This window comes from Danaus plexippus, chromosome 10 (assembly GCF_018135715.1).
Source record: "Danaus plexippus chromosome 10, MEX_DaPlex, whole genome shotgun sequence".
Lineage (NCBI taxonomy): Eukaryota > Metazoa > Arthropoda > Insecta > Lepidoptera > Nymphalidae > Danaus > Danaus plexippus.
The window spans coordinates 8,339,636-8,365,253 of record NC_083543.1 but is presented as its reverse complement, the minus strand read 5'-3'; the positions used below and the strand labels follow the sequence as shown (position 1 = coordinate 8,365,253).

The 25,618-nt window shown below is 34.2% G+C and overlaps 1 protein-coding gene across 4 annotated transcripts; it reads left to right on the top strand.

Moving 5' to 3' along the window:
* Positions 1–16: 16 nt before the first annotated feature.
* LOC116766657 (myc box-dependent-interacting protein 1) lies at positions 17–25,596 on the top strand. 4 transcript variants are annotated; one of them, XM_061521482.1, is made up of 10 exons: positions 17–229; positions 19,107–19,242; positions 19,486–19,676; positions 19,781–19,885; positions 20,621–20,791; positions 21,281–21,383; positions 21,752–22,027; positions 22,224–22,352; positions 23,909–24,087; positions 24,210–25,596. In XM_061521482.1, the coding sequence occupies exons 1-10, from the start codon at positions 161–163 to the stop codon at positions 24,288–24,290; spliced, it is 1,440 nt and encodes a 479-aa protein (XP_061377466.1). In that variant the 5' UTR covers positions 17–160; the 3' UTR covers positions 24,291–25,596. The 4 variants fall into 4 exon arrangements, with proteins under 4 accessions (XP_061377466.1, XP_061377467.1, XP_061377469.1 ...); XM_061521483.1 differs by having other exon boundaries at positions 18–229; positions 23,954–24,087; XM_061521485.1 differs by lacking the exon at positions 21,752–22,027 and having other exon boundaries at positions 18–229; positions 23,954–24,087.
* The last annotated feature ends 22 nt before the right edge of the window (positions 25,597–25,618 follow it).

The window sequence follows — 25,618 nt, the reverse complement described above, 5'->3', positions numbered from 1 at the left end:
GCCGAGTCTGCCCGCTAGAGAGACAGTTCAACGTCACGTCTCATGCCAGTATAATTTCGTAGCACTTGGATTTTGACGTGTGACAGTAAATTGCAACCGCACAGTTGCAGTTAGATAGTGTTTCGAAAATAAAGACAGTTGGTAATGAAAAAGTTATAAAATGGCAGAAAGTAAAGGTGCGTTAATAGCGAAATCAGTGCAAAAACATGCCGGACGGGCGAAGGAGAAGGTATTTATGGAATTTACGTATTATAAAATCTTTCGCTGTTCAGATATTTGCGTTCAAAATCTAGGCACAAGTGCTGTGAAAGTGGACTTTATGAAGTGTGCTGGTTTGATATCTATTTACGCTATGTCTGTTTGTGGTCACGACCTGATAACACCTGTTGCTGTTAACCTGTAGCATCTAGACTACTGTACTCCTTGTTTACTCACTCAGCTGTGTAACTATAACGTCCTTTACGTAAATATCTCGTTGCCTAACCGCCGACCTCACCCTGGAGAGATACTCCTAGAGACTATTAATAGGCCTCTCAAGTAATTTTGGATTGAACACTGGCCGGTTAAAACGAAACAATTTTCAAGAATCGTAATAATTAGCTGGCCACATTGAGTGTTACAGTATGAGCATATCTAGGGAAGTGTGCCCAATGTTATAAATAACCCTTTGGTAGCAACAAGCACCAGTCGGAGACAGATAGTGTGCGGTTATTTCTGTTCTCATTTTTATGCAATGTCTTCACGACTGATTCATGAATTTTAAATGAAAACTTAAAATCTTAGAGATGTTTTCACAATCTTAGTCCCAATAAATTGACAAATTTCTCATAATTTATTTTAGTCTGTGAGAATTTCAAATCTGGGTTGGTAGAACATTTTCACCGGGATATTGACCTGTTTTGGCAAAGATCCCATCACACACCACAAAATAATATTATTCATAAAATTTGAAGAACATATTTCTTTGGGCTTAGGATAAATTTGAGATTTAACTGTTATCTTAAATTCTGAAGCTACAAGATTTCTAATTACTATTTAATTCCCAATGAAAATGGTATATAAATCTTATGTTAATTACAAATATATTTTATATAGTTATTTATTTGTACATTTAATAGTCAATGATTACAATTTCAAACACCAGAGAATATCTTCTTTTTAAGCCCCAAGATTTTGTTTGATAAATCCAATACTCATATTAATATATGAAGACTGTAAAATCTGTGTAACACAAAAAATATAATTATTATGTTAGCTTTCTGATTTATTAAAAACTGTTTTTTTTATAGAAAATTTACTTAAAAATTTGCATAAGACATAAAGCCTTATAATTAAATCCTTTTTTAAAAAAAATATTTTAATGTTTTATATGGAATCGCTGTTTCGCCTGAGTCATTTATAGTCTGTTAAAAGCAACATACACCCAAACAATTAAATAAGATAACACGTAACTTAACGTCACTATTACATATTTTTTTTCTATATAAATTTTTCAACAACAATAGCGAACGAATACGGTATACGCGACCGCCGTTATGTCGGATAAAAAACTACATGAAAACCGGGCCAGCATCAGATAGGTTCTTTTGTAGCGCCGACTGTTACAACCTGTACTCTTTGTTATTCATTAGAAGATTATATTGTAATCATATTATATAAATATTCTTACTTTTAGTAAATAAACAAAGCAATGTTTACGACAAACTAAGTAGTCATGACATCATTTTTGATCGTCACAACCTTTTAAGTACTGCAGTCTAATATAGTACGTAGGTAGGTAGCTGTTTATATTTTCAATGTAATATTTCATCATATATTTCTTATTTATGATGAAGAATTCTTGTAAATCTGTTCAAAGACTGAAAAGTCTGAAGTGGTTTTAAAGATTACTATATATATCTACTTACATCACATATCTACGGAGGACATATTACACTTGCTTATATCGAAATACGAGTGTTAATTTGTTGTTTTTTATTGATCCCTAAAAATAATAAAACATAGCTGTACGGAACCTTAACAAACAGTAAGATAATTTAAACCTTAATTCGACAACTGTTATATTAGAAAAATATCGAATCGTATATATATATGAATTGGAAGGAAATAGGTATTTGAAAATTTTAATATTTTTTTCTTGCGGGAATCCGACCCTAAGAATGTCGTCAAAAAATAGATTACATGTTTGTATACGCGAACTAAACATTAGTAAGGAGCTGTTCTAATTAATACACCTCCCTTTTATATTATTTGTACATGTTAATTGTCAATAGTTTTCAGTTAAGGATATTTCTTATTAGGCTGTTGATATAGTAATATATTTATTATCAGAAACTAAATATTTGTATTCAACCATACTTAGCGACATTGTCGGCATATACCGATCAGGTCTTCTAATTATCAAAGTCTTGAAGAGAGTTACGTTTGTATGTTATACGTATTAAAATTATAGTACACTCGTAACTTGGACGGTTGTTTTATAGCACGAAGCATCGTTTGTTTTTCCGAAGTCCTGTCTAATTTTTCAGTAAATTTCATGAAAATCGTGATAATTTTTAACGCTCGACTTTCACAAATAAAGTTAATATATGTATTTTTTATGTCCTCTTCGTTATCTCCATTATTATTTGTATGTAACACACGTCATGAATTTGCGGATATTAATTTTAAAAAATACAAATGGCCTCTAGATCTAATCTATTATAATTTCCTCGTATTTTTTATTATAATGTAAACATTAAATGTAATGGCAACACTGACTACTAGAAAATTACCTAATATAATTAGGTATATTCTGGCAATTGCTAGAATAAACTTTGTACGTGAATGAATTTAAAGTAATTTAGTAGAACTAAACGAAATATGAGTTTATTATAGATTTTTTGTTTAAATTACAATTTTTACGTTTTTCGTAAGTCTTTGCCCGAATTGAAAAAGTAATTCCTTTAATGTCACCATGACATGTGACAAAAAACCCGGCCAAAGCTTATCATGTGTACAATTGAAGGAATGCTTTTCTTGAAAGAGAAATCGTGAGATTAAATATAAAATATTAAATTCCTTATAAAATGTATTTACTATTTACATATCTCTATATATAAAAAAGAAAGTTGTGTTAGTTAAACTCTTTATACCTTAAGAACGGTTGTAGGGATATGGTTGAAAATTGGTGAGGAGATAGTTTAGAACCAGGAGACGGACATAGAATATTTAATTCTGTTCGATCGAGAAAGAAGAAACATTCCAATATTATAGATATTGATGGCTTCTAGGGCGGAATAGAGTTCGCCCGGTCAGCTATACATAAATTACTAATTCCGAAATTAACGCGGACGAAGTCGCGGGCAAAAACTAGTTACATATGTCTAATAACTTTTTTATCGCATATATCTTACTTCACTCACATCCTTGTAATGTAAACCGCGTCGATAAACGTTGGTATGTTTGTATGGTCATTTTTAGCTTTGTTTAGATGACTTTCTATGTCCCCGATGTCTGCGAGACACGACTCACAATGAGCCGAAGTTCCACTAAGGCAATACAAGATAGAGAAATAGACAGACCCATAACAACGTTACACTTGTTAACCTCACATGTTTATGTTAATACACTCAAGGCAATGAGGAACTGGAGCGCAGAATTATATAAAGAAATATATTCATTAGGTACATTCAATTAAGGAATATTTGTATTAGAAAAAAATGTCAAAGATTTCCAACACATCGCTAACAATCTCTTACGTGTGTAAACAGTAAAGAATTCGGAAGTTGTTTGAAAAACATTAATGTGCGATTGATCTAAATCAAGTGTCTTATATGCAACGAGAAATTTGTTTCCGTAATCAATATTGCGAGTTATATTAAGAATTACATAGTATTTCTGCGATAGTAATCCTGCGAATCAAATTATATATATGTATATATATATAATGAAATATGTTACTAATAATGATGATGTTTTGTACACCAGTTTGACCGATTGCATCCTACCAAGCATCTGTTCATTATTCTCATTTGTATTTACTATACATTCTGCATTTCCTTCATAAAAATAATGTATTGCAATATGTTTTCTTATTAGTTGTATGTATGTGTGTAACATGTGTTCCTCAAACAGCGGTCCGCTGTGTGGGTCTTGCCCTTGTGCCCACGTATTGTCCCACGCCGCACCCACTGAGGAACTTTCGTTTAAGCATATCTCTTAATTTTAGAGAGAACTTAAATGTTTTCACACTTCTCGATTAAATTCTTGACTTTATTATACAATTTAAAGACAACACGAAGTGAGTAATGCGTAAAATTGATTAAAGGGCGCGATAGTTGCAATGTTTGCAATGTGTAATATACAGAGACTATCCGTCTCTAGTAACGGGATTACACTGACTTGAAATTCACTAACCATTCTTATTATAATTTAAATATTTTGTTCGCAATTCAATAACTTTTTTCATAAATAAGATAAAGTTTAAATATCTTACAGATTTTATCTGTTCTAATGTTATTTTAAAAATTAATTTACCAAAGCAATATACTGATTTCCTTGAAATATTTTTTTCTCTCTTTTGAAAATTAAACATGTACAAATGGTTAGAAACATAATTAAACTTTTATTATCTATATAGTTGAGATGTATTCTGGCACCGGTCATTTTATGAGTTCAAATTCACTTTAATGGCGTCTGCCATTCGGCCATTGTGACGAACAACGCCAACGCCGAATACGTCAAGAAAACGGGTAAAAATACGTTACATAGGATTAACTGGCAAACTATATATCACAGGCTATTGATATATAAGTAGGTCGGTCTATTATTAAATGTCGAGTCGAGAACTGAATATACGAGTATATTGGACGTCATCTTTTACTCATGAATACTATTTTTTGCTGAATTACTCAATTTTTTTTTAATAAACGAAAGAGTTGAAGGTTATATGTTTACGTCTTTCATATGTTTCCTTAAGAAGGTTTTATATGTCATTATTTTTTAACGATTCTAAACTACTTCATTGTTCAACCGTTGTCTAATCGTGTATGACAATATGTTTTACAACAGAATATGAATCCAAGTCAACTTTGTTATTTTTTATTAAATTATAAGCATCTCGTTATTGGCGAGGCATCTCCAATTATTTTTAATCACCGATCGATCAGACAATACGAAAATATTATAAAAACTTGAAGTATTTCATTTAATTGTCTATGGTGTTTTTTTTTTTCGTTATAATTATTTAATTATAATCACCTATTGTATTAAATATAATAGTTATCTTAATAAAATTATTGCTTTTTTAATTAACTTTTGTCGAATATATTCAGTAAAAACAAACAACGAAAAATAATTTGTATTTCGAGATATTTATTTATACTCATTAGTAAAATTGGATTGTCTGTTTCTAATATTAAATTAGTAGCTTTTCACTATTCACATCAAAAGTTGTTTTTGTAAATTTACTGTCTGTCCATTCTTTTGCCTAACCTATGGAACGGATTTACTAATTTTGATCGGACTTTCACTCGCAGGTAGGTAATGTGATAAGAAGTAAGTTAAAAACGAGGTAAATTCTCCATTAAACCATGTCTTTTAGGCTATTACGTCTTCAACAATAGGAATATTTTCAGATTTTTTTATAATAGAAAGGGCCTTGTTATGGCAGTCCTATCGTTATCGTTATCGTCCAAGTGAAGGGATCTCCGAGAAAACGTAAAAACATCATAAGGATGATAACTCATATCTCAAAGGTTTTTAACTTGCGGGCAAACCCACCATCAACAGCTAGTCTTACTATATAAAATTATTTCTTTAATAATGACCAATTACGTAATTGTGTACAAATATTTTAAACCGTGTAAGTCAAGATGTGAATTAATACTAATAACATGATGCAAAGAAACGCAAAGTAAACTTTATTTTTCCTAACAGATTTTGACATTTACATAAAATATACCTGTTTTATTATGAAAGTGTCCAGAAACATGAATCTCGATGCTAACAAATTTGATATACGCGGTAATAAACATCGTCTGGTTCCGAAGTGGGTCTTTCATGATGGTTTACGCACTTTCATCTCCAGCGATAGTACTTTCTCGTCTGGCCTCTACCTACACCTGTTGAACTGCTGAGAACTGAATACACAGCGCTCTGAATACCTCTACACTCGTCCGAAATGAAGGGTCCCTATTATATACGTAGTAAGAACGTAAAATTATATAAAACAGTTTTAATATATTGAGTGTTTTTTGAACATTGTTCCTAACGTTGAACGTATCTTTAATATCTATATATATTTTGAGTTTGTTTGATTTTTCACTTTACTTTACATCCGTGGATCTTAACCTTGTAACTATTTATCAGATAAGATGAGCGTGACATCTCAATGATGGATCTCCGGTACACCATTCCCAGCAAGTTACGATCGCACATTTGTTCCTACGTCATAGAACATATCGTCGTGGTGAAATTACCTATTCCGCTCTCCGTACAAGGTCGTGCCACAACAATCTTGACTGCAAGCAATTATTGGAGCGACCTGTTATATAACATAGAGTTTAATATCGAATAACGGAATAATGAAAATTCCTGAATCATAATGATTGCGCCCGTTCGATGATAACCTTGTCAGGACTCATTGTAATATATCATTGTAGCAAACGAATTCTTTACAGTTTATAAATTTTTCGTATAAAGCAACGTTTCTCAGAGTTATTTCAGTATATTTGGTCTACGTTACAGTATGTTATGTAATGTTGATGTGGGTCAACGTGTTACATCAAACTACACCACCTCACCGCCTCGTCCAGACGAGCCGATACGTAAATAAAGAAACACACGGGAAGAATAAAACTAACATTGTAACCAGATGGTCATAGTTATTATAACAAGTCACATGTCAATAAACATACAAGAAATTACTTATAAATATAAAACTCGTTATATAAATATGTATTTGATCCCGCAGCGTCTATTGTTATGTATAAAATATAAAAATGTTGGAATGCACTATAGTTATGGACTCAAAGAAAAATGTATAAAGTGTAAATTCATGTGGCTACATCCTTCAGCGACGTCTATAGTTTGCATCACGTGCCAATACAACATACAACTGTTCAAAAACTCTGGATAAATTATACGTCACATGTGATTCTGTCCGAACTGAATTACTGGAGAGTTTTTTCAAAATCGTCTCAGTATTTTCCGTAATGGAATAATTAACATCGACACATGAAAACATTATGACGATGAGTCAATGGGTCTGTAAATCAATCAGGTCAAATTCCTTTTCACTGATAACACTATCGGGCTGTACTCCTGATTTTGTACCATCATTTACATTTCCATCGTTACAATTATATTATATTTATTAGTATTTAAGTTAATTTAAACTAAACTATTATTATCAAATTTATTTGGGAACGAATTCGTTTAATTCCATTCAAAATGGGCAAAAGAAATATTTTATCTATATCTCGTGATAAGAATATTTTAGACAAGTGTTTGTAAATTATCAATACCTTTTGAAAGAGTCTCGTACAAATATTTGTTTGAAATGGTAATTTTTAACTGCAGGTTCTATTGAGGCCTCTTCATTACAAACCGGTATCGAACAACCTCTATGTTTGGAAAAGATCCAAAAGCATCAAGATTTGTCAGGCCTTCGGGTCAATGGCCGGACCCACGCGAATACTTAAAGTAACATACCTTTATATATGCGGATATAGATTTTGATATAATTTTTAATTTGGATAATAATTATATATGAGAAATAAAATTTCAAAAAAAACTTGGGTTAAAATTGTTCGACACAAATAGAGTTTACAAAAGACACGCGAAGAAACGTCTCGTGTATGACGTCTGTTTAAGATGGATTTATTCTTATAGCAAACAACAAATGTTATATTTACCCTAAAAGATACGTAAATAAACGTGATTTATATATTAACAATACTTAAAAAAGACTTTTCAATTGTTAAGTACATAAGTAGAGGCTCCGATTAGTAATAAAAGTTATTAGGAAACAAACATTGTAGTAATTTTTTAAAGAAAAAGCTAATGAAGTCTAATTGTGCTGTATATTAGCGTTTAAATTAATGGTACCGTGAAAATAAAAGTGAAAGTAATCCGACATTGTATCCCACGGCTAATTGGATGACTTACGCCGAGATAGGTGTGTTTAAACTATAGCAATCTGACATCAATTTATGATTGAAATTTTTCAAAATCCGGAAGTTTTATGACGTGTTGTGATCATGGTTAAATAGAACTACGGAAGGGTCGCCGCAGACGCCGCTCACACACAACCGTGGCTGTACATTCAGTTTGGAAGCAAGTCGCAATGTCGACCTAAATACCACGGGATAAGATTGAGAATCGTCGGAAGAATTAATGGAGTTATGTCGTTTGGTAACGTTTTACAATATGGACGGCAGCCAGGCCAGGGATGTGACTATTCCCGTCTGGGAAGCTGGACACTGTATCCGATGTCGAGACAGATTAGAATCGCGACTTTTATATATGATAGAAAATATACACACACCCTGTATATATAAATCTACACACATAAAAATACGCATACATGGACGATCACATGATAAATTATCGATGATTCGTGGCACGTCTAATTCGCGGCTGTATTTAGTTGTGTCAGGAACGTCAGCGTATTAAATTTATTATTGTATTTATGTTAATTCGTTCTGGCTTTGTATTGAATACGCACACACATCGTGGAGTACGTACAAATATTTTTGGAAGACTCAAAAATACTTCCCAACAGGTCTATCGTTATTTCCAAAGTCAAATACAACGGTAATTCGATCTAACCAAACGAGTTTCGTCAGCTGTGTGTGTGTTTGTGCTGCGTTTTGAAATGCATTCTACCTGATTGAGTTTATGGAATCTGGCACATTTCTAGATGAATATCATTACTTTATATATTCACTTTGTGTTCTGAATTTAATTTTTTTTTGTCTAAACTCAGTCCTTTGCTGCTTCTATAACCTAAACGTTCGTACAGTTCTTTAACGTGTGTGATTGTAACGTCATATACTCGTATTGTCACGAGACTGATCGTTACGTAATGTCATCCACTAAACATATTTTTACTTTAAATCCACACATTTCAATGTCATCATATTTAGATTATTTAAATTTTCCACTACGGTTTCAACATTTAATTTGATGGCATTGATCGCATCGTCTCGGTTATAATGCTTAATTGAGTTTTTCAGTTCGTCAAGAGTTCAGCAGAAATCTGTTCATTTCTCATCAAATAAGTTTTTATAAAGCAATTTCATCTTCAATGATCGTTGTTATGCTATTATAGTTAGTTGGCTTTTGTTTTTAAGAGTTTCGATAACAGAAACGTTCAATGTTCCGAAAATAAAATACAATATTTTTAATAGTCATTATGTCACTAACCGTCTCCCAATGAGCGAAACGACCAGCAGTGCTTGAACGAAAACGAAAACAAGGTCGCAATGCCGAATGAATATTCGGGTTATCAGTACTACAGTTATTTAATCCTCTCTTAATATCAATGATCGTCTAGTACCCGTTTGAAATCTCATGAAATAGCCTAACTATTTCATTCTCCTAACATAGACTCACTTACACAAAACATTATTAAGTTACTTGTAGTTTGATGTGTATTATAATTTTATTAGTTAAATTAGTTGAAATTGAATAAAATAATTTGAATCTCGAGTTTTGCGAATAGAAAGAATTGAGGTCAAGAAGCGAGAAGTATGTTTGTAATTATATTTAGATCCGAGCTCGGCTTATCACTAATGAGATTTTTGATGTTTTGTAGTAAATATTATAACAATAGCAGTGTCAAGTGTTTCGTAACAGATTTATCGGATTGAGGAATGCGGTGAGTGAACGTACGGTGAAGTCAAAGGCGTCTCTGACGACAACACGAGCCTCGGCTCACGGGAAATGTCAGTGAAGAACATTTTGAACCACCGCTTGTAATGAATGATTACCATTTAATATGATTAAAGTAATCAAACATCTTCGAGGCTTATTTCTTTTAAGAATAACTCTCGAAACTACTACCTCGTAAAAGTGAGCGAACGGTTCTTATAAAAACTATTACCGTACTAGTGTATTGGTATCAATAACTAGTTTCTCATTGAGGGTACGTCTCTCTATTTCTAAGAAATCGGCGCCTCCTATACAGGTTTCCGGACTGGGTATGCCCATAGCCCGTCCCTTTCCTTTCCTCTCTAGTCTGTTTCCGGCTACTGCTCCTCCTCCTCCTTTTCTCCCCTTCCCCTCTCTTCTCGTCCCCCCTCCCCTCTCCTCCGCCCCTCCCCGCATCAACCTGCTCGTGCGACACACATCTCGTCTTCCGTATGCTTTCTATTTTCGCCGATCTTGGTTCATTTCTCACGTTCTTTTCACATAAATTCGACCTTCAAACTAAAGTCGCATTGTTGTTTTATCTTATTTAATTAATTATTTGTCTGTCTTTTATCATGTTTGTTATTAATTTTAAATATCTTGTTTTAAATAATCAAAGATTTTTTTATCAACATCTATCAAAAACATGCTGCAATGCTAATATTTTATTTTTAGTATTCTGGTTATTTCATATTAGATACATGTTAATGTATAATTATAAACGATGACGATGATTCTTCGTTTATTTAAGAAACAATGTTCGTACGGAAAATCTTCTTTGACCTAGAATAACGCTGACAGACTCGGATACATTAAAATTCATTATACATATGTACTTATATGTAAATCTATTGAGTCAAGTTTAAGGTCAAACAATGACTGACGCGATGTTTTCTAAAAACAAAAAATAACGGTTTTAAAGTAGAGACTTCTCAACACTTTCACTAACAGTTGCATAGTTAAAATTATTTTACTTTTTATTTGATAAATATATTGTAATATGTAATACTATTCATTGCGTGTCCAACTTTCTTTCGTCATTTATGGTAACAATTTACCAAATTTCATGAATGTTAAATTTTTAACGTGTTACGGTCGTTTGGGAGAGTGATATCGGTAACATGAATTGCTTCTGTTGCATTGGTTGCGTGTAATTGTTATCGATTAAAGATATGAGCAAATGATGAAGCAACGTTGCATCACCGTGATGATGATGTAGTAGATAAGTGGAGAAACCAGCGCGATATATTGCATATGATCTTACAAAAGTTTATAATAATTTAAATACAAGGACCGTATTGAAGGAAACAAAAACAGACTGAGGATCTTCGCATTAATGTTATTAGTGTGAAGTATGATATGTATACATATATATATCCAATAAAACATCCCATTTAATATGCATAACGTTATAGTGAATTTATAGTTTTATTTATAGTTATGTAATTTTTTACTTTGATTCCACTCTCGACGTATTTCAATAACATTTTTTTTTTCTTAATTACCAGTTATTAAAACTAAAAGAAATCAATGTTGTGTTATAATTTTTTTATTTTAACGTACTCTGTGTCACTCTCGCGGCTGTGATGAATCTATTGACACCACTCTTATGAAAATACGACCAGCCGTTCAGGCTCTAGGGGTTGCCAAATAAATGTAAATTACATATGTACACTAGAAAAATATTACCCCTTTTTATTTAGCAGTCATAGATAGATATATTTTATCCATTACCATGTTTACTGGCAGATACCATCAAATTTTTTGTTAAAATATTGATCTGTTTTAAAATAATTGAGTTAGAGAAGATTCACTCCATTAAAATAAAGTCATTGAGAAACTCATCACAGATATTGTGTTTGCTGAACAAAGCTTTGGTCCAGCTTTAAATAGAGCCTAAATTTACCCCCTAAATTCTAAATCACAACGCACAGGTTAACTAGAAACTAAAATCTAACGTATGTCATATTTGTAGCAGCAATCTAGCGCCAATATTTGTTAAAACTTTCTGTCACAAAGATAACAATATTAAAATTAAATTAATTGTGTTACTAGTCCATTAAATTGTGGACAAATTCATGTCCAAAAAAAAATACGTAAAATTTATGTATAAAACATATAATATTTGTGCTAAGGCTTATGAGGAATTCTTAACTCTAAGCAAAGTAATTTTCTTTGTCGTACTACACTATTCACTGTAGCGTGTGTGTCGTAACTATTAAGTGCAGGTAAATCGCATTTGTAAGGGTGCAGCGACCTACGTTGGAAACTCGAGGGTTTAAATATCTACATGGAGTCAGGTACTTTGAGTACGTCAGTGTCAATGCCCTCATTCAATAGGTTTTATACATCGAAATCGCTTGTTTTAGGTGTGTCCCGTGACTCTGTTACTTTGACCTCGAATTATGTATTTATTGAATTTGTTATTGTCGTTCACAAACTAAACAGTTAATTATCTCGACAATAGTCCATACATACTTTGTTGTATAGCTCGTCTGTTATCTCGTAGAACATTCAAATATTTATAACAGTTAACACTAAATGGGTCATGGTGATATTCTTAGTTTGCGTGTGACGTTTCAATAGTTTCTCGTGTCGACCTAAATGTTGAATTCTTAAACGATTTTCATATTTTTCAATAATGAGACATTTGGAGCTGTTAATATTTAAAAAAAATTCGTGTCTACTATCACCGTAATCATGACAAGACAATTCAAGAATCGCTTTTGTTTTAATATAAAAAAAATGGTTATGTCTTTTGAGACATTTGTAGGGACTTTATCGTCACACAAGCAACCAAATATTCTTTAAGAAAAATGAAAACTCATGCGAGTGATTATCGTTGTGGAATATGAAAGGTACAGCTTATTCAATAAGTGTTATAAGAGTAATGGATAAATAAAATGGATTAATGACCCGCAAAAAAATATATCAAAATTTTCAGTCATTATTCAAATGTCTGTATCTTTAAAGTTTGGCTTAAATCGTCGTATCGGATCATAAGAAGAGGAATTCGAAGCTTGCTAGTTTCCAATTTCCAAGTAATACGTACTGCTCAACCTTAATGAATATCACAAAAGATTTTTTCCCATCTTATTTCAGTAAAGAGACTAGAGAAAAAAGCTATTTTTATTTATTTTTTTTTGTCTCGAAAAGGCCGTTTCCCGCTGAGCTAACGGACTTTGAATGAAAATGGATATTTCTTTTGTGTCTATCAACGTCTCAAGAACCAATGGAAATCTCATCTGACAGGAAACGTTTATAAGTTGTCTATAAGATTTTTTCGAAACATATTTTTTCCAATTAGGTTTTTATTCGTTGTCAAGTCATACATAACTCAACTTTACTATTTAAGCAGAAAACGTAACTGTACTACTATTTTGTAGACGATATTGGGTTTACATTGACATTATACGAGCATAACATGCGTCGCGCTAAGCTGACTACAATTTAAGCAAAACTAATTAGCGTCGATTGAGCTAAACAAACTTAAAATTCAGTTGTAACATTATACACAAACACAACAGATGCGAATCCAGAAATAAGTAACAAATTGCTCTTCAGAAATTAAATTTCAGTGTTGTAGTTCTCGTAGTACGTCCAACGTCCATCCATTCAAACAAGTCTATTGTGTTATTAATAAAAACTCCTGCATTGTTATCACGTTACACTTGTACACGTCACGTATGCTCCGTTCACGTAATATTTACCTTCATAACTGCTATCTGTTTACAGAACACAATACCGGTTAAACATAATTAGTTGCCGTAACACAAGGTCGAGTCTAGTTAATTTAATGTATAAAATTTTCGTTGTAGACTCTCCCATCTCGAACGACATGTCTCGATAATGCCATTTTTTTTTATTAATATATTTTTTATTATTTATGTCTTCACGACGCCTGGAAAGCTTCAGTTTCAAGTTTGAACATCCACAGCGTCGTATTATTGAGGAAATACTGACATCGGACGTAGTTAAATATTTACTACAAGAAAAATAATGTTTAAACTCTACAGTCTCATGATGACGTAATGAAAATGGTAATAAATTATAATTTTATTCAAATAAAACATACAATATTTTTACGTCGATGACGTCAACCCTCAGATTATACCGACTTCATCTCGCTATAACACATCTTGAATATTTTATTTATAATTTAATTTCATCGTTTCTCAAAACAATTATAATTATTATGTATTTTAACAGAATATATTTATCATTTTGATCGTCATCAGCCGTAAATTAATGTAATTGTGATATATTAATAACTGTACTCGTAAAAAGTGGCGGAATGCCAGGAGATATTCCTTAACAATGCCAATTGAGCAATACTATACTATACAAATATACAGAGCATCAAATAATAATTAACGTTTAATGTAAACCAATCGCTTGACAACACGGGAATAGAATCAAATCAAAGATTTGTTCGACTTGGACAGCTGCCAGTACTGTAAACGACTCGCGAAACTCGCCTATAGCTTCAGATCTGTGAATATTATTGGATTATATTTAATTTTTTTTGCATAACGCTAGTTGACCTTGGCGCATATTTATTCGTTATTTCTCACTAGATTTTCTTTATTATCCATAGCTATAGAAGAGAAATTCCAAAAAACTTCGTAAAAATTCCATAGGACGATTTTCAATAGGAAAATCGTGAATAGAAAAATATCACGTGTTCCGATCATGAAATACAGATGTGGTTAGCGTTTAAATAGATTTGAATACATAAGGACTGGACTGACTATCATTGAGACTGATGGATGTATGTATTGTCAGCTCCACAATGGGACCTGTTGTGTGGAACGAGCTCCGCGCAGAATGTGTTACGTGCTACATGTTCAGTATTCACCAGAAATGAGGCTTACATGAATAAACTCTTAGGTGACTTTTGTACATTCCCAGCAGACTTTCTTATTTTGTGAAGGATTTCGTTTCATTTTAAATTACTAATAGTCATGCGTATATTTCCGCAGCTCTATTTTATCGAAGGTGATCTTACTGAGCGTATCGTTTGTCCGTTGCGTCGTATGCGGTCAGCGTTGCTATATCCTAACAGAAATATCATTGTTATGAAATGAGACTGTACATTGGTCACGTATCGCTACACATTCACAGGCTGCGTGATGTTTGTGTAACTGAAAATAATGCAACCGGTCCCCGTTAAGTTCCACATTAATAGCTACATACTAAACGCTTCACTTATCATCAATTAACACTTTGATGAGCATTATGCAATTTCTGTCGGATAGGTTTTTGTCGGATTACAAATGAACTGTAACAAAGTGGAAAATTAATCGTAATTTTCTTTATGCGTTATTAAATTTTATATAAAATATATTTCAAACAGTTTTACAATTACTTGTACACGAACTTGTCCCTCGATTGTAGTGCATTCATTAAGTTAATTCTATGTTATATCAACATGACTTCTACACGATGTAATATTAGCAGTTACGAGAACAACATAAAAAACATGGCTCAATTCCAGTTCCGTCTAAATCTTCGAAGTTTTCGTCACTGACACAGTACAATAATTCGCTACAAATTATCGTAAATAAAATGCTTGTCTTATAAATGTAATCAGCTTCAGAAGACTTGCTACCGATTATTTTATTAGCATAGAATAATAGAGAATTAATATGCATTTTTATGGGATTTTAATTGTTTCCCGACGATGCTTTTAATATTTCTGTCTATTATACCAGCTGTATCTTAGATTAATGTATCTCTATAATTCAATGAAAACCCATTCAAATTCAGGCATTCTGAAATAATTATCGGCCAACAGTAAGACAGATTTTATACAAATGTAGATATTTTACGTAAATTGATGACCGTAATACATAAGATAATTATTGGCAGGTCACCATTTTTATTATTCATGCACTAAACAGTACGTCTGTAGACCTAGTTGTCTTCTCAAAGCGAAATTGCAATTGCGTGAAGCCTGTATGACTTGAGATTTAATATTTAGAATTAATGATTACCCCGAGCTCTAATCTTATTTAAAATGGCAACTTAGAACAGACTTATCATAAAACAACTTTAATCACTTTACAAAGCTGGGTGCGTTTAAACTATTAGTTACTAATATTTACGTGCCTGATAGCTGTTTGACTCCCATCTTGATAAGGTACTTATGAACAAGAACCTCCAAGAAGTCTTATTTAAACTTAGAATTCAACATCATTCTCTGAACACTATGTATAATGAATTGCAAACATTTAATTAGTTGATCGACCGTTACTAAATCGGTAAGAGTGTTGTGACAATTTGTTCCAGTCGTGTCTCCAAGTTAAGTTTCTATTCAATGGAAAACTACGTCCGGTTTTCTTAAGTGCATGAAGATTTACATGGTTTTTCTAAATTTCTAAAGATCAGACTAATTATATATTCATTATATTGCACGCTACAACTATGAATGTGTGGATTATGTCGTAATAAATTTAATACCTAAATCAATTGAAAAATTAACTTTCATGTTTATAACTAGGCGATAGTCTAAGTGAAATTGTATATAATTCCTACAAAATGCACATTCAATAATTATGTTCAAAAAGTTATTACATATATACAAAATAAAGAAAATTTAACTGTGTGAATGTGTTGTGACAAATTGGTGAGATTCATGAATGTGTCTGTAAACTGACCGCGACAATGTTATTTGTTCCATTTTCACAAGAATAGTAAACGATTTATTTAAGATAACTTTGTATAAGCCTACACCCGGGTCGCAAGTCCCAGGCACTGTTGAAGCTCCTCGCCCTGCAACGCGATGGATCCCCCACCCGCACGGTGAATCTACGGAATGTTGAGAAGTTTCGTCTCGCGATGTTTTTAGGAAATCGGCAGACAGCTTAATTTAATAATCACGCTGTATAATCCTTGTATAACTTATGTTTGTTTCCATATACATACTCTGTTTTCTACCGAATATCCTGTTTTGTGTCGATAATAATATATTTCCTCATATCTTTCGAAACTTTCCGTTTTCAATTTAATTTAAACTTATAATTAATGATAGAGGACGCATTAATTCTTAACTCTTCAATAATTATTTATAATTTGATGCGATTATATTGATCTAAAGTCTATCCTTGTATCATATATGATGTTTGTCAGTTTCTTACGCCATTCAAGTCTATATTCACAGCAAAACGTTCTTAAATTTCAATAGAGTTATTCAAAGTGGAAAGTGAAGTCACGGGAAAAAAATATAACTGTGTTTAATAGTTCGGACGTAACCACTGAAACAATAGCTGCAGTACGAGGCCTCGGTCAAAGACTAATGAAAACGAAAGGAAGCGACGGCGGATGTGACGTCATCGAGGAGATACTCGCCAATATCATGTTACTATACATATATACAGAAATGTTTATTCTTTAAAAGTTAAAATTATTAAAGTGAGTTATGTTGTTTTTCTATTTCTAACGTCCGTCTTTTGTTTCGATATTTTTAGTTTAGAATCTGTTTTTATTCTTACGAAATTGCACTTGTTATTATATATATATATATATATGTGTGTATTATAAAAGTATTAATAGTTGTATAGCACGTGTTGGCTAAGTTACAGGACGGAATATCTGGTCGTTGACACAGCGCCACTAGACTCATGTATTTATCGGATCATGAGCTTACACATGAGACGTTCTGTTTACAATAGCTGTACTTAGCAATAATTATACACGTCGTTACATAATACATTTAATAAATACACTTCCAAGAATATTCTCGTCACCTATGTGTTTATAATAGCGTACTGTATCAGAATAAAAACCTGTATTCGTGTCTTCAAAACACTGATACTGTATATGAAGTAGAGGAGACTCGTTTGCTTTAGTTTTTCCTTACATCACTTCAAATAATACTTCTGTTTCTATTTCGAGCGTTACAACCCAAACTCGAGATGACTTCAAGGTTGTTTTAATGAGGGAAGTTGTTCCAAAGTATGCGACCAATCAAAATTCATTGAAATTACCGCAAACCGAACTACTTTACATTATTGTTATTACAGTATTGTTGTACTCACATGATTATTCTCACTGGAGTTGTCTTCGATAGAATGAAACATAAAAGCAATGCTTCATCGCGAGGTATCAATTGATAAAAATAAGCACGAATAAATGACTGTTTATTTAATTTTTTTATATAATGGAAGATTTTTCAAAAACCCGTACATATTACCACAAGTTTTCAGTCATTAACGTAGATAGGTGGATACAGTTTGTCGTTATTAAGTGGTAGCAACTGTATTGAAATCTCACCACCGGCATCCAAAGAAACTTTCCTTATTTAGAGACGACCATAGGCCCTGATGTGACGATGATCACTATTGTTTTCCGATGATATAAAACTCAATATCTTTCTTTGGATAATTCAGTATCCTAAACCAGTGTCGTTACCCTTTGCGGATGGTTTGTTCAGTTCAAACCGATATGAGTTGTATGTTATATGAATATTAACGAATCGTATAATATGTGACGTCATTATAACTATTGTTGCTTGATTTTGAGGCATTCTCCTTATTCTAAGTACGTTCTTGTCTTGTCTTAAAATAAATTGTAAAGATACATACAACCTTTTTTGTGAATGCTTGATATATTAAATGTTTGCGTGTTCGTAACCTAGATTACAAAACGCGAAGGAACCAGTGGGCAGGGCCGCTAGATATAATGTCAGTACCAAATACAGACGACTTGTTTCTATCTAATGCAAATGAAGATATCACATATTTGCATTACAGAAAGCGTTCTGCCCGCAAGCGACAACTGTGTCAGATTTCAACGTAGCTCACATTTCGTAACTCATAGTTATAATTACATCATTAAGGCTATAATTCTATTCAACTACAGTTGTGACTCGTGATGATTAGCTATAAATATAATAACAGGACGGTACTTTTTGTGTCGTTGTAAACTAAGGTAATATATTAGATTAGAGGATTTATAAAAATTATAGTCAAAGAAAAGTCATAGATATTTTTCACAAGGAGTAATATCGTCTACGATGTTATTAAATCACAAAATAAATATAAAAATCTTAAATTTTATATAAAGTTGATATATAAAAATGGAGTATCTCAGATACATTTATTTCATGAGGCGTCGTTGTAAGATTCTTGTATAAACAAAACCCACTACTTCAAAGGGAACAAAATTATTCTATTGAATAATATTCTAATATATTTTTTGTCTACCAGCTGCTCCAAAATTTGGGCAAAGTGGATCGGACCCTCGACGACATCTTCGAAGAGCATCTCCAGAACTTCAACCGTCAACATCAACAGGCCACGAGGCTGCAGAAGGAATTCAATAATTACATACGATGCATACGAGGTCCGTGTTCACACATAAACAACACACCACCCATACCATATTACACGCCGATCGCCTTACATTGATAACATCTGTCACACCACACGACACACCCTGTATACGGGCACGTCAACATTCAATTTGTATTATGTATCTGTAATAACCTTTTCAATCGATCCGATTATCTTTAATTCTGTACCCAGACATTCTTTTTGGAAGAGACTTGGTATGTCATTGGTATCAATATTGTGTCTGTTTCACCAGCTGTGCAAACTGCATCGAAGTCTCTGATGGAGGCGATCACGGAGGTGTACGAGAGCAGCTGGTCGGGTCACGACCTGCTGTACGTACAGGCACAGAATATGGAGATGCTGTGGCAGGACTTCTCACACAAACTGGGCGACCAGGTCCTCATACCGCTCAACACTTATACCAACCAGTTCCCTGAAGTCAGGGTAAGGAGACGTTATTGACGCGGTGTTTGTGAAAACGCCATAATATAATAATTTCATTGGAATCTTTATTTCATGTAAAAAACATCAATTCGTGTTAATTCCAGAAAAAGATCGAGAAACGTGGCAGGAAGCTGGTGGACTACGACAGTCAGAGACACAGTTTCCAAAATTTGCAAGCGAATGCCGCCAAAAGACGCGACGACGTCAAGGTACAGTGCATAGCAACAGTAATGAAATAACGAACGTTTCTCTTTAAGCGTATTAAGATACCTTAACGCGCTCAGGATATTTCCGATGTCAGCTTGTAGGCAATCATTACTTCAACGTACTTTTATGACTTGAACAATAGACCATTGTGAGTGATGCCCTACTGTGGTCAGATATGTATTTTCATAATAACTGAAGAATTTTTATGGAACCTTTGTATTGAAACTCATTTTCTAGAGATTATTGTTTCCATATAACTTTCACAAAAAAATTATCTTATCACAAAGATATTTATTAATAGTCAGCGTTGTGTTCCTTAATATATATTATTATCGTATTTTATTGTGATGAAGAATCTTTATACGTTGTATTTTCTTAGTTTTTCCTTAACGTGTTTAAGATAACTTTAGCTCTCCTTGCAGTTGGTTTTTTGGTATCATCATTCACTGTATCGAATTTTTTGCATATCAAACGAAATATAAAAGTTGAATATCCTGAACAAGCTAGAAATATTTTTTATGACAAAATAAGCCATTTGTCAAGTAATACGCTTAACTACTTTCACTTACACTTTAACTACTTTCTGTCTAATAAACAGTCATTTGTAAATGAAAATTTATGTCAGTCAATGGATGTAAGGACTTTTTCCAATGAACTTCAAATAAGTCTGCGGAAACCACGAATCTTCAAATAGTTCAAAGGAAATCATTATTAAGTAAATGTCCCTACATGTTCAGATCACTCGTGGCCGCGAACAGCTAGAGGAGGCCAAGCGTACGTACGAGGTGCTGAACTCTGAGCTGCACGACGAGCTGCCCGCGTTGCACGACTCGCGGGTTCTGTTCTACGTCCACAATCTACAGACGCTCTTCAGCGCTGAACAACTCTTCCACGCCGAGTCGTCCAAGGTCAGCAAACCCTCGCACACAGAGCCTTACATACAAATCATTACACTATACGAAAATCAATTAGCATATTGTTCGACAACTTTTCACTCTTTGTTTAAACACCGCTACAAAACGATTTTACACATATAGGTTTATGTATCTGTACTTTTCTTTTTGAGTTTTAAATATTAAGTAATGTTAATGTTGGGAGTCCAAAGGCTCCAACAGAATCTTAATAACGGTCTGTAAGAAAAGAGTTTGAGAATTTCTTGCATAAAGACACGTATCGTACCGATATCTTCATTATGGTACAATTTCGTGGTATTTTTAAATGACGATTCAGTTTGGACCGTGTAAAAAATCAAACAGATGACTGCAAACCAGTTCGTAAACTATAAAGATGTAAAATCATTAGTTTAAAGATATATAAATTGTTTCTTTTCTCATTTGCTCCTTGCAAAAAAAATTTGCAAAACAGACTAACAGCGTGATGTAATAATATATCTGCAGGTGTTCGCCGAGTTGGAGGCGATCACGGATAAGTTGGCGACGGAGAGTCAGAGAGGATCGTACAGGAGCCGACCCGCAGCTAACGGAGCACACGTCGTACAGAGTGAGTACAGGGAGAGGGGTTGGGGGGTGGACTGGTTGGGAGAGGATATCAAGATATCGATTAACTGTTAGTTTCAATATCTTAAATCAAATTAGTGTCAACCACTCCTCCCCACCAGTCTACTTCCCGGAGAATGTATCTTTATCCATTATTTTTTGTCGTAATCTCTTTAAACCTAACCCTAACGCCGAGGTTGTGTTTAGTTGTTTTGTTTGTTTGATGTTATCTCACTAATATATACAATATACATCGATATAGAATCTTATACGACGGACCGAGATCTTTCATTAAACATATTAATATAACGTTTGTCTAAAAAAATACTTTTCGTATTCGAAACTGCGACTCTAACAAGCATGTGTGTGTAGCGCCCTCCCCAGCGTTGAACGGAGACTCGCCACCCGACTCCCCCGAAACCCCCAACACCCCCAAGACCTCCAACACCCCCAGCACTCCAAAGACCTCCAACACCCCCACGCCGGACGCGCCCGCCCGCCGCGAGCACTCGTCGCCCCCGGACTCACCGGCCAAAGCAGTCAACTCGGTCAATTCCGTAAACCCCGTTAACTCTGTTAACTCCGTTAACGCCAACGTTAACGCGAACGAGGACAAGAAGGTCGAAGAACTATATGACATACCCGTCGGTGAGTACAGCCTCTCAGTTGACACACAGCTAAAACCCGTAGGCTTGAGCTATGAAAGTAACTTAGACGTTATATCTGTAATAATGTATCGTAGAATAACTTAAAATGTATAATGAACCGACTCCCCCATGATGTGTGATGCGAGTGACGGAGTGTGACGTAGTCAGTAGGCACCAATAGAATAACATTCTCTCAGGGGCCGAGAACGAGAGCGTCAATAATAACGACGAGGAAAAGAGACAGATAGACAAAGACGAAGAAAAGATTACGGAGAAGAAAGAGACGGATATAGTTAAGACGGACGAAGTGTACGATATCCCTGTCGGTGAGTTGGATTGACGGTTATAGATAAAATACAAGCTAAAGGAATATAGTACACAGTGGGACTGGCGCAGCTCGCGGCGCCCGGCCCGGCACCGGCAGCTCGGGGCTCAGTCTGTCGCATTATATTCCTTTACATGAATGGTGATATGTGTTGCGTTACACGCCTGTACATGTTCGGAAAGCATTATTTTAATCTACCTTGTAACGATTTGGACTAACCCTCCCCGCGAGCGCAGCACATATGGCTATTTACCGTGTGTACGACGGAGCGCCTCTCGCGTATTGCGGGTATTATATATGTGTATGTATTCTGTATCTGTCCCCAGGCCGCCGACCGCGTGTACATGTGTTTGGAATGGCTTGTAACACTAATAGCGGTGCCGCTTGGCTTAGGAATGTTTAACGTTGGTTTGATTAATGGCTTGGAAATATATTTGATTGATCGTACAAGTTATATTCATATTTAAATCTGGTCTTAGAGTTCAGTATTGTATAGTCTCGTCCAAAAGAAGACTTGTCTGATCCAGGGGCGAGCACAGTTTTTTTGGGTGGGGAGAGCAGAATGTATGATGATGTAAATCTTACTTGAATAGTAAGGACTAAGGACTTGACACGAGCACACATAGGACTCCTCTTAAATAATAGGACATATGAAGCATTTTGTTTGGAACTGAGTGTCGGGGAGATGATGATGAGAGGTGACATACAATAAGATAATGAGGTAAAAATAAATATGGTATTAATGGATGGACAGGTAGATGAGAGTCAGCTCGGGTCATAGGATGGTTGTAGTTAAAAAGGTCGGTCTAGTATGATGAGTGGGAGAGATGTATGGGAGTGTCAGATCTAGCGCCGACCCCAGTTAGTTTGGACAAAAGCAAGAGAAAAAATACATCAACAGAGATAATAATTTCTCCATTATTCGTTAGGAAAATCACTTTATAGATTATTACAATTTATTTGCTTGTTTTGAGAAAAGTGATCAAAACAAAATGGCGGAAGTGTTCAATGGACATGCCAGCCAAAACAAAGAGGTCTTTTACATACAACTAACGATACTTTTTTGATGACTTCTTGAACGAATCGGGTCGCAAGCAGCGTTTCCAGGTTTTTAAACACTTATAAATATAGTAATATATATTACCTAACATTTAACATGACGTATTTGGATAGAAAATAAGCATCTAGTAGTTCTGCTTGCGGCCACATTTACTGGAAGGAGGCGCTAGTAGCGACCGATAGAAATAATTTATATTTCTTTTCGATAGATGGGACTTAAATTAAATTATACCTGTCTGTGAAGACTCGTGCTGAGTGAGGTGTTGAGAAAAATATATAAGAAAATAACAAAGTAGATCTAGCTGTTTTGTGGGCAGGATATGAAGTGCTCATTTGCATGTATGTTGTGCACGCCACTGATGCGACCGGGAAAATTCGTTTTTATTTCTAAACTACAAGCTACTGGATCGATGGCAATATCTTCTTCTAGACTTGACTTTAACAATTACAATCCCAAATACAAGCCATATATACAGTATCGGGGGCTCTGAATACAAGTGAGCGAGCCTGTATTGAAGGCCCCCAATGACCTTCCCCCCTCAGGAGCCACGCTGGCGCCGGGCGCGCTGTACCGCGTGAGGGCTACCTACAGGTACACCAGGGAGGACAGCGACGAACTGTCCTTCGACGTCGGAGACATCATACGAGTCGTGGAGTACGACGACCCTGACGAACAGGTGACGGACACACAAAAACACACACAAACACAGGCACACACATACACACACACAGATACACATACACGCGCACATACATAGACACTCAAGAGAACTGACAGAGCGTCTACTAACCGTTTCAGGAGGAGGGCTGGCTGATGGGCATCAAGGAGTCCACCAACGAGAAGGGCATGTTCCCCGCTAACTTCACCAGGCCGATATGAATGTAATGACCACATACTGGCCTCCGACCGTCGTTAATACACATGTCTCTCTCTTTCACAAAGAAAAAGAAAGAGACAACGTCATCATTAACGCGGTCTCGGGTACTGTATACATATGAGCCCGACTCGATAGGGCCGCGCGCAAAGTGTTGCGATCGCGCATAATCGTAACGTCAAACGGAATACTGAACGCGATGTTATCCTCGACTCGTAACACTTTGCGCTCTGTTTATATTAGCGTTAGTTGTTGAGAGTTACTAGATATATATTATTTATTATCTGTATTACAACGAATTTTATTTTTAATATTCTCATATCGCAATACACAAACGTCAAGCAGACGTCAATCCAACGTTTTGATTTTACATATCCGATTAATGAGTTTTCGACTTTTTAATTGTTAATGTTTTTTCGAGAATTTTTATTGTAAAAATAATCATAGTGTAAATTTTGCTCAGTAATGTTTTAAATGAAAGTGACCTTATTACCTTACATTATCTGTGGACGATGTGTAACAGATTACACGTTACTTCCGGTTAGGGATTATACTTAGAGATTAATTATCGTATTTATACAAAATAATAACGCTATATAACACTTATCGATGTTTTTACTGTCATCTCTATAAGCATATGTAATTGTTGCATTTTCTTCTTCAATATGAACATGGTGTGCATTTGATGTGTTTGACTGTTTTATATAATTTATAATACTTTAATGAAATATATAATATTAATTGATACATCACGATTCGTTTTAAATCATTTCTCTAAACCATTGCCGTTCACCGTTCGGATAGTCTTAGTGTATATATAATTATTGAACATAGATTCGTTGACCCCTAATATTGTTAAAGAGTATTATTTAACGTAGCCATAAACGAAGGTATTTAATGATCTTGCTTTGTAGACATCTTTCTACACGTCTTTAACCCGAGCGTGAACCGGTCATAACTTCGTTTTCTATTCGACGTCTCGAATGTGTCAAAAATGGTGCTTTGGATTTATAAATATAATCTGTTCACGTTTAGTAATAAGAGAAATAAAAACTTAACAAATTTTACATCATCCGTAAATTTTTATTATTTACATTGTAACTGATCTAAAGAAATTCAAAGCGATGGAGTCAAAAGCCATTGTTTGATGGATTCAAGTCGGCCAACACTAGGTTTCTATTAAATATATGACGATTCTAACTTGGCTTTTGTCCTCAACAGTGCCATGAAAAGGTCCATAATAGGTGATAATTTATAAGTTTGTTAAGATTTGTACAGTTTTTACAACTGCAAATAAAATGTTTCTCCCTACCATTGTGTTTTATTTCTTATA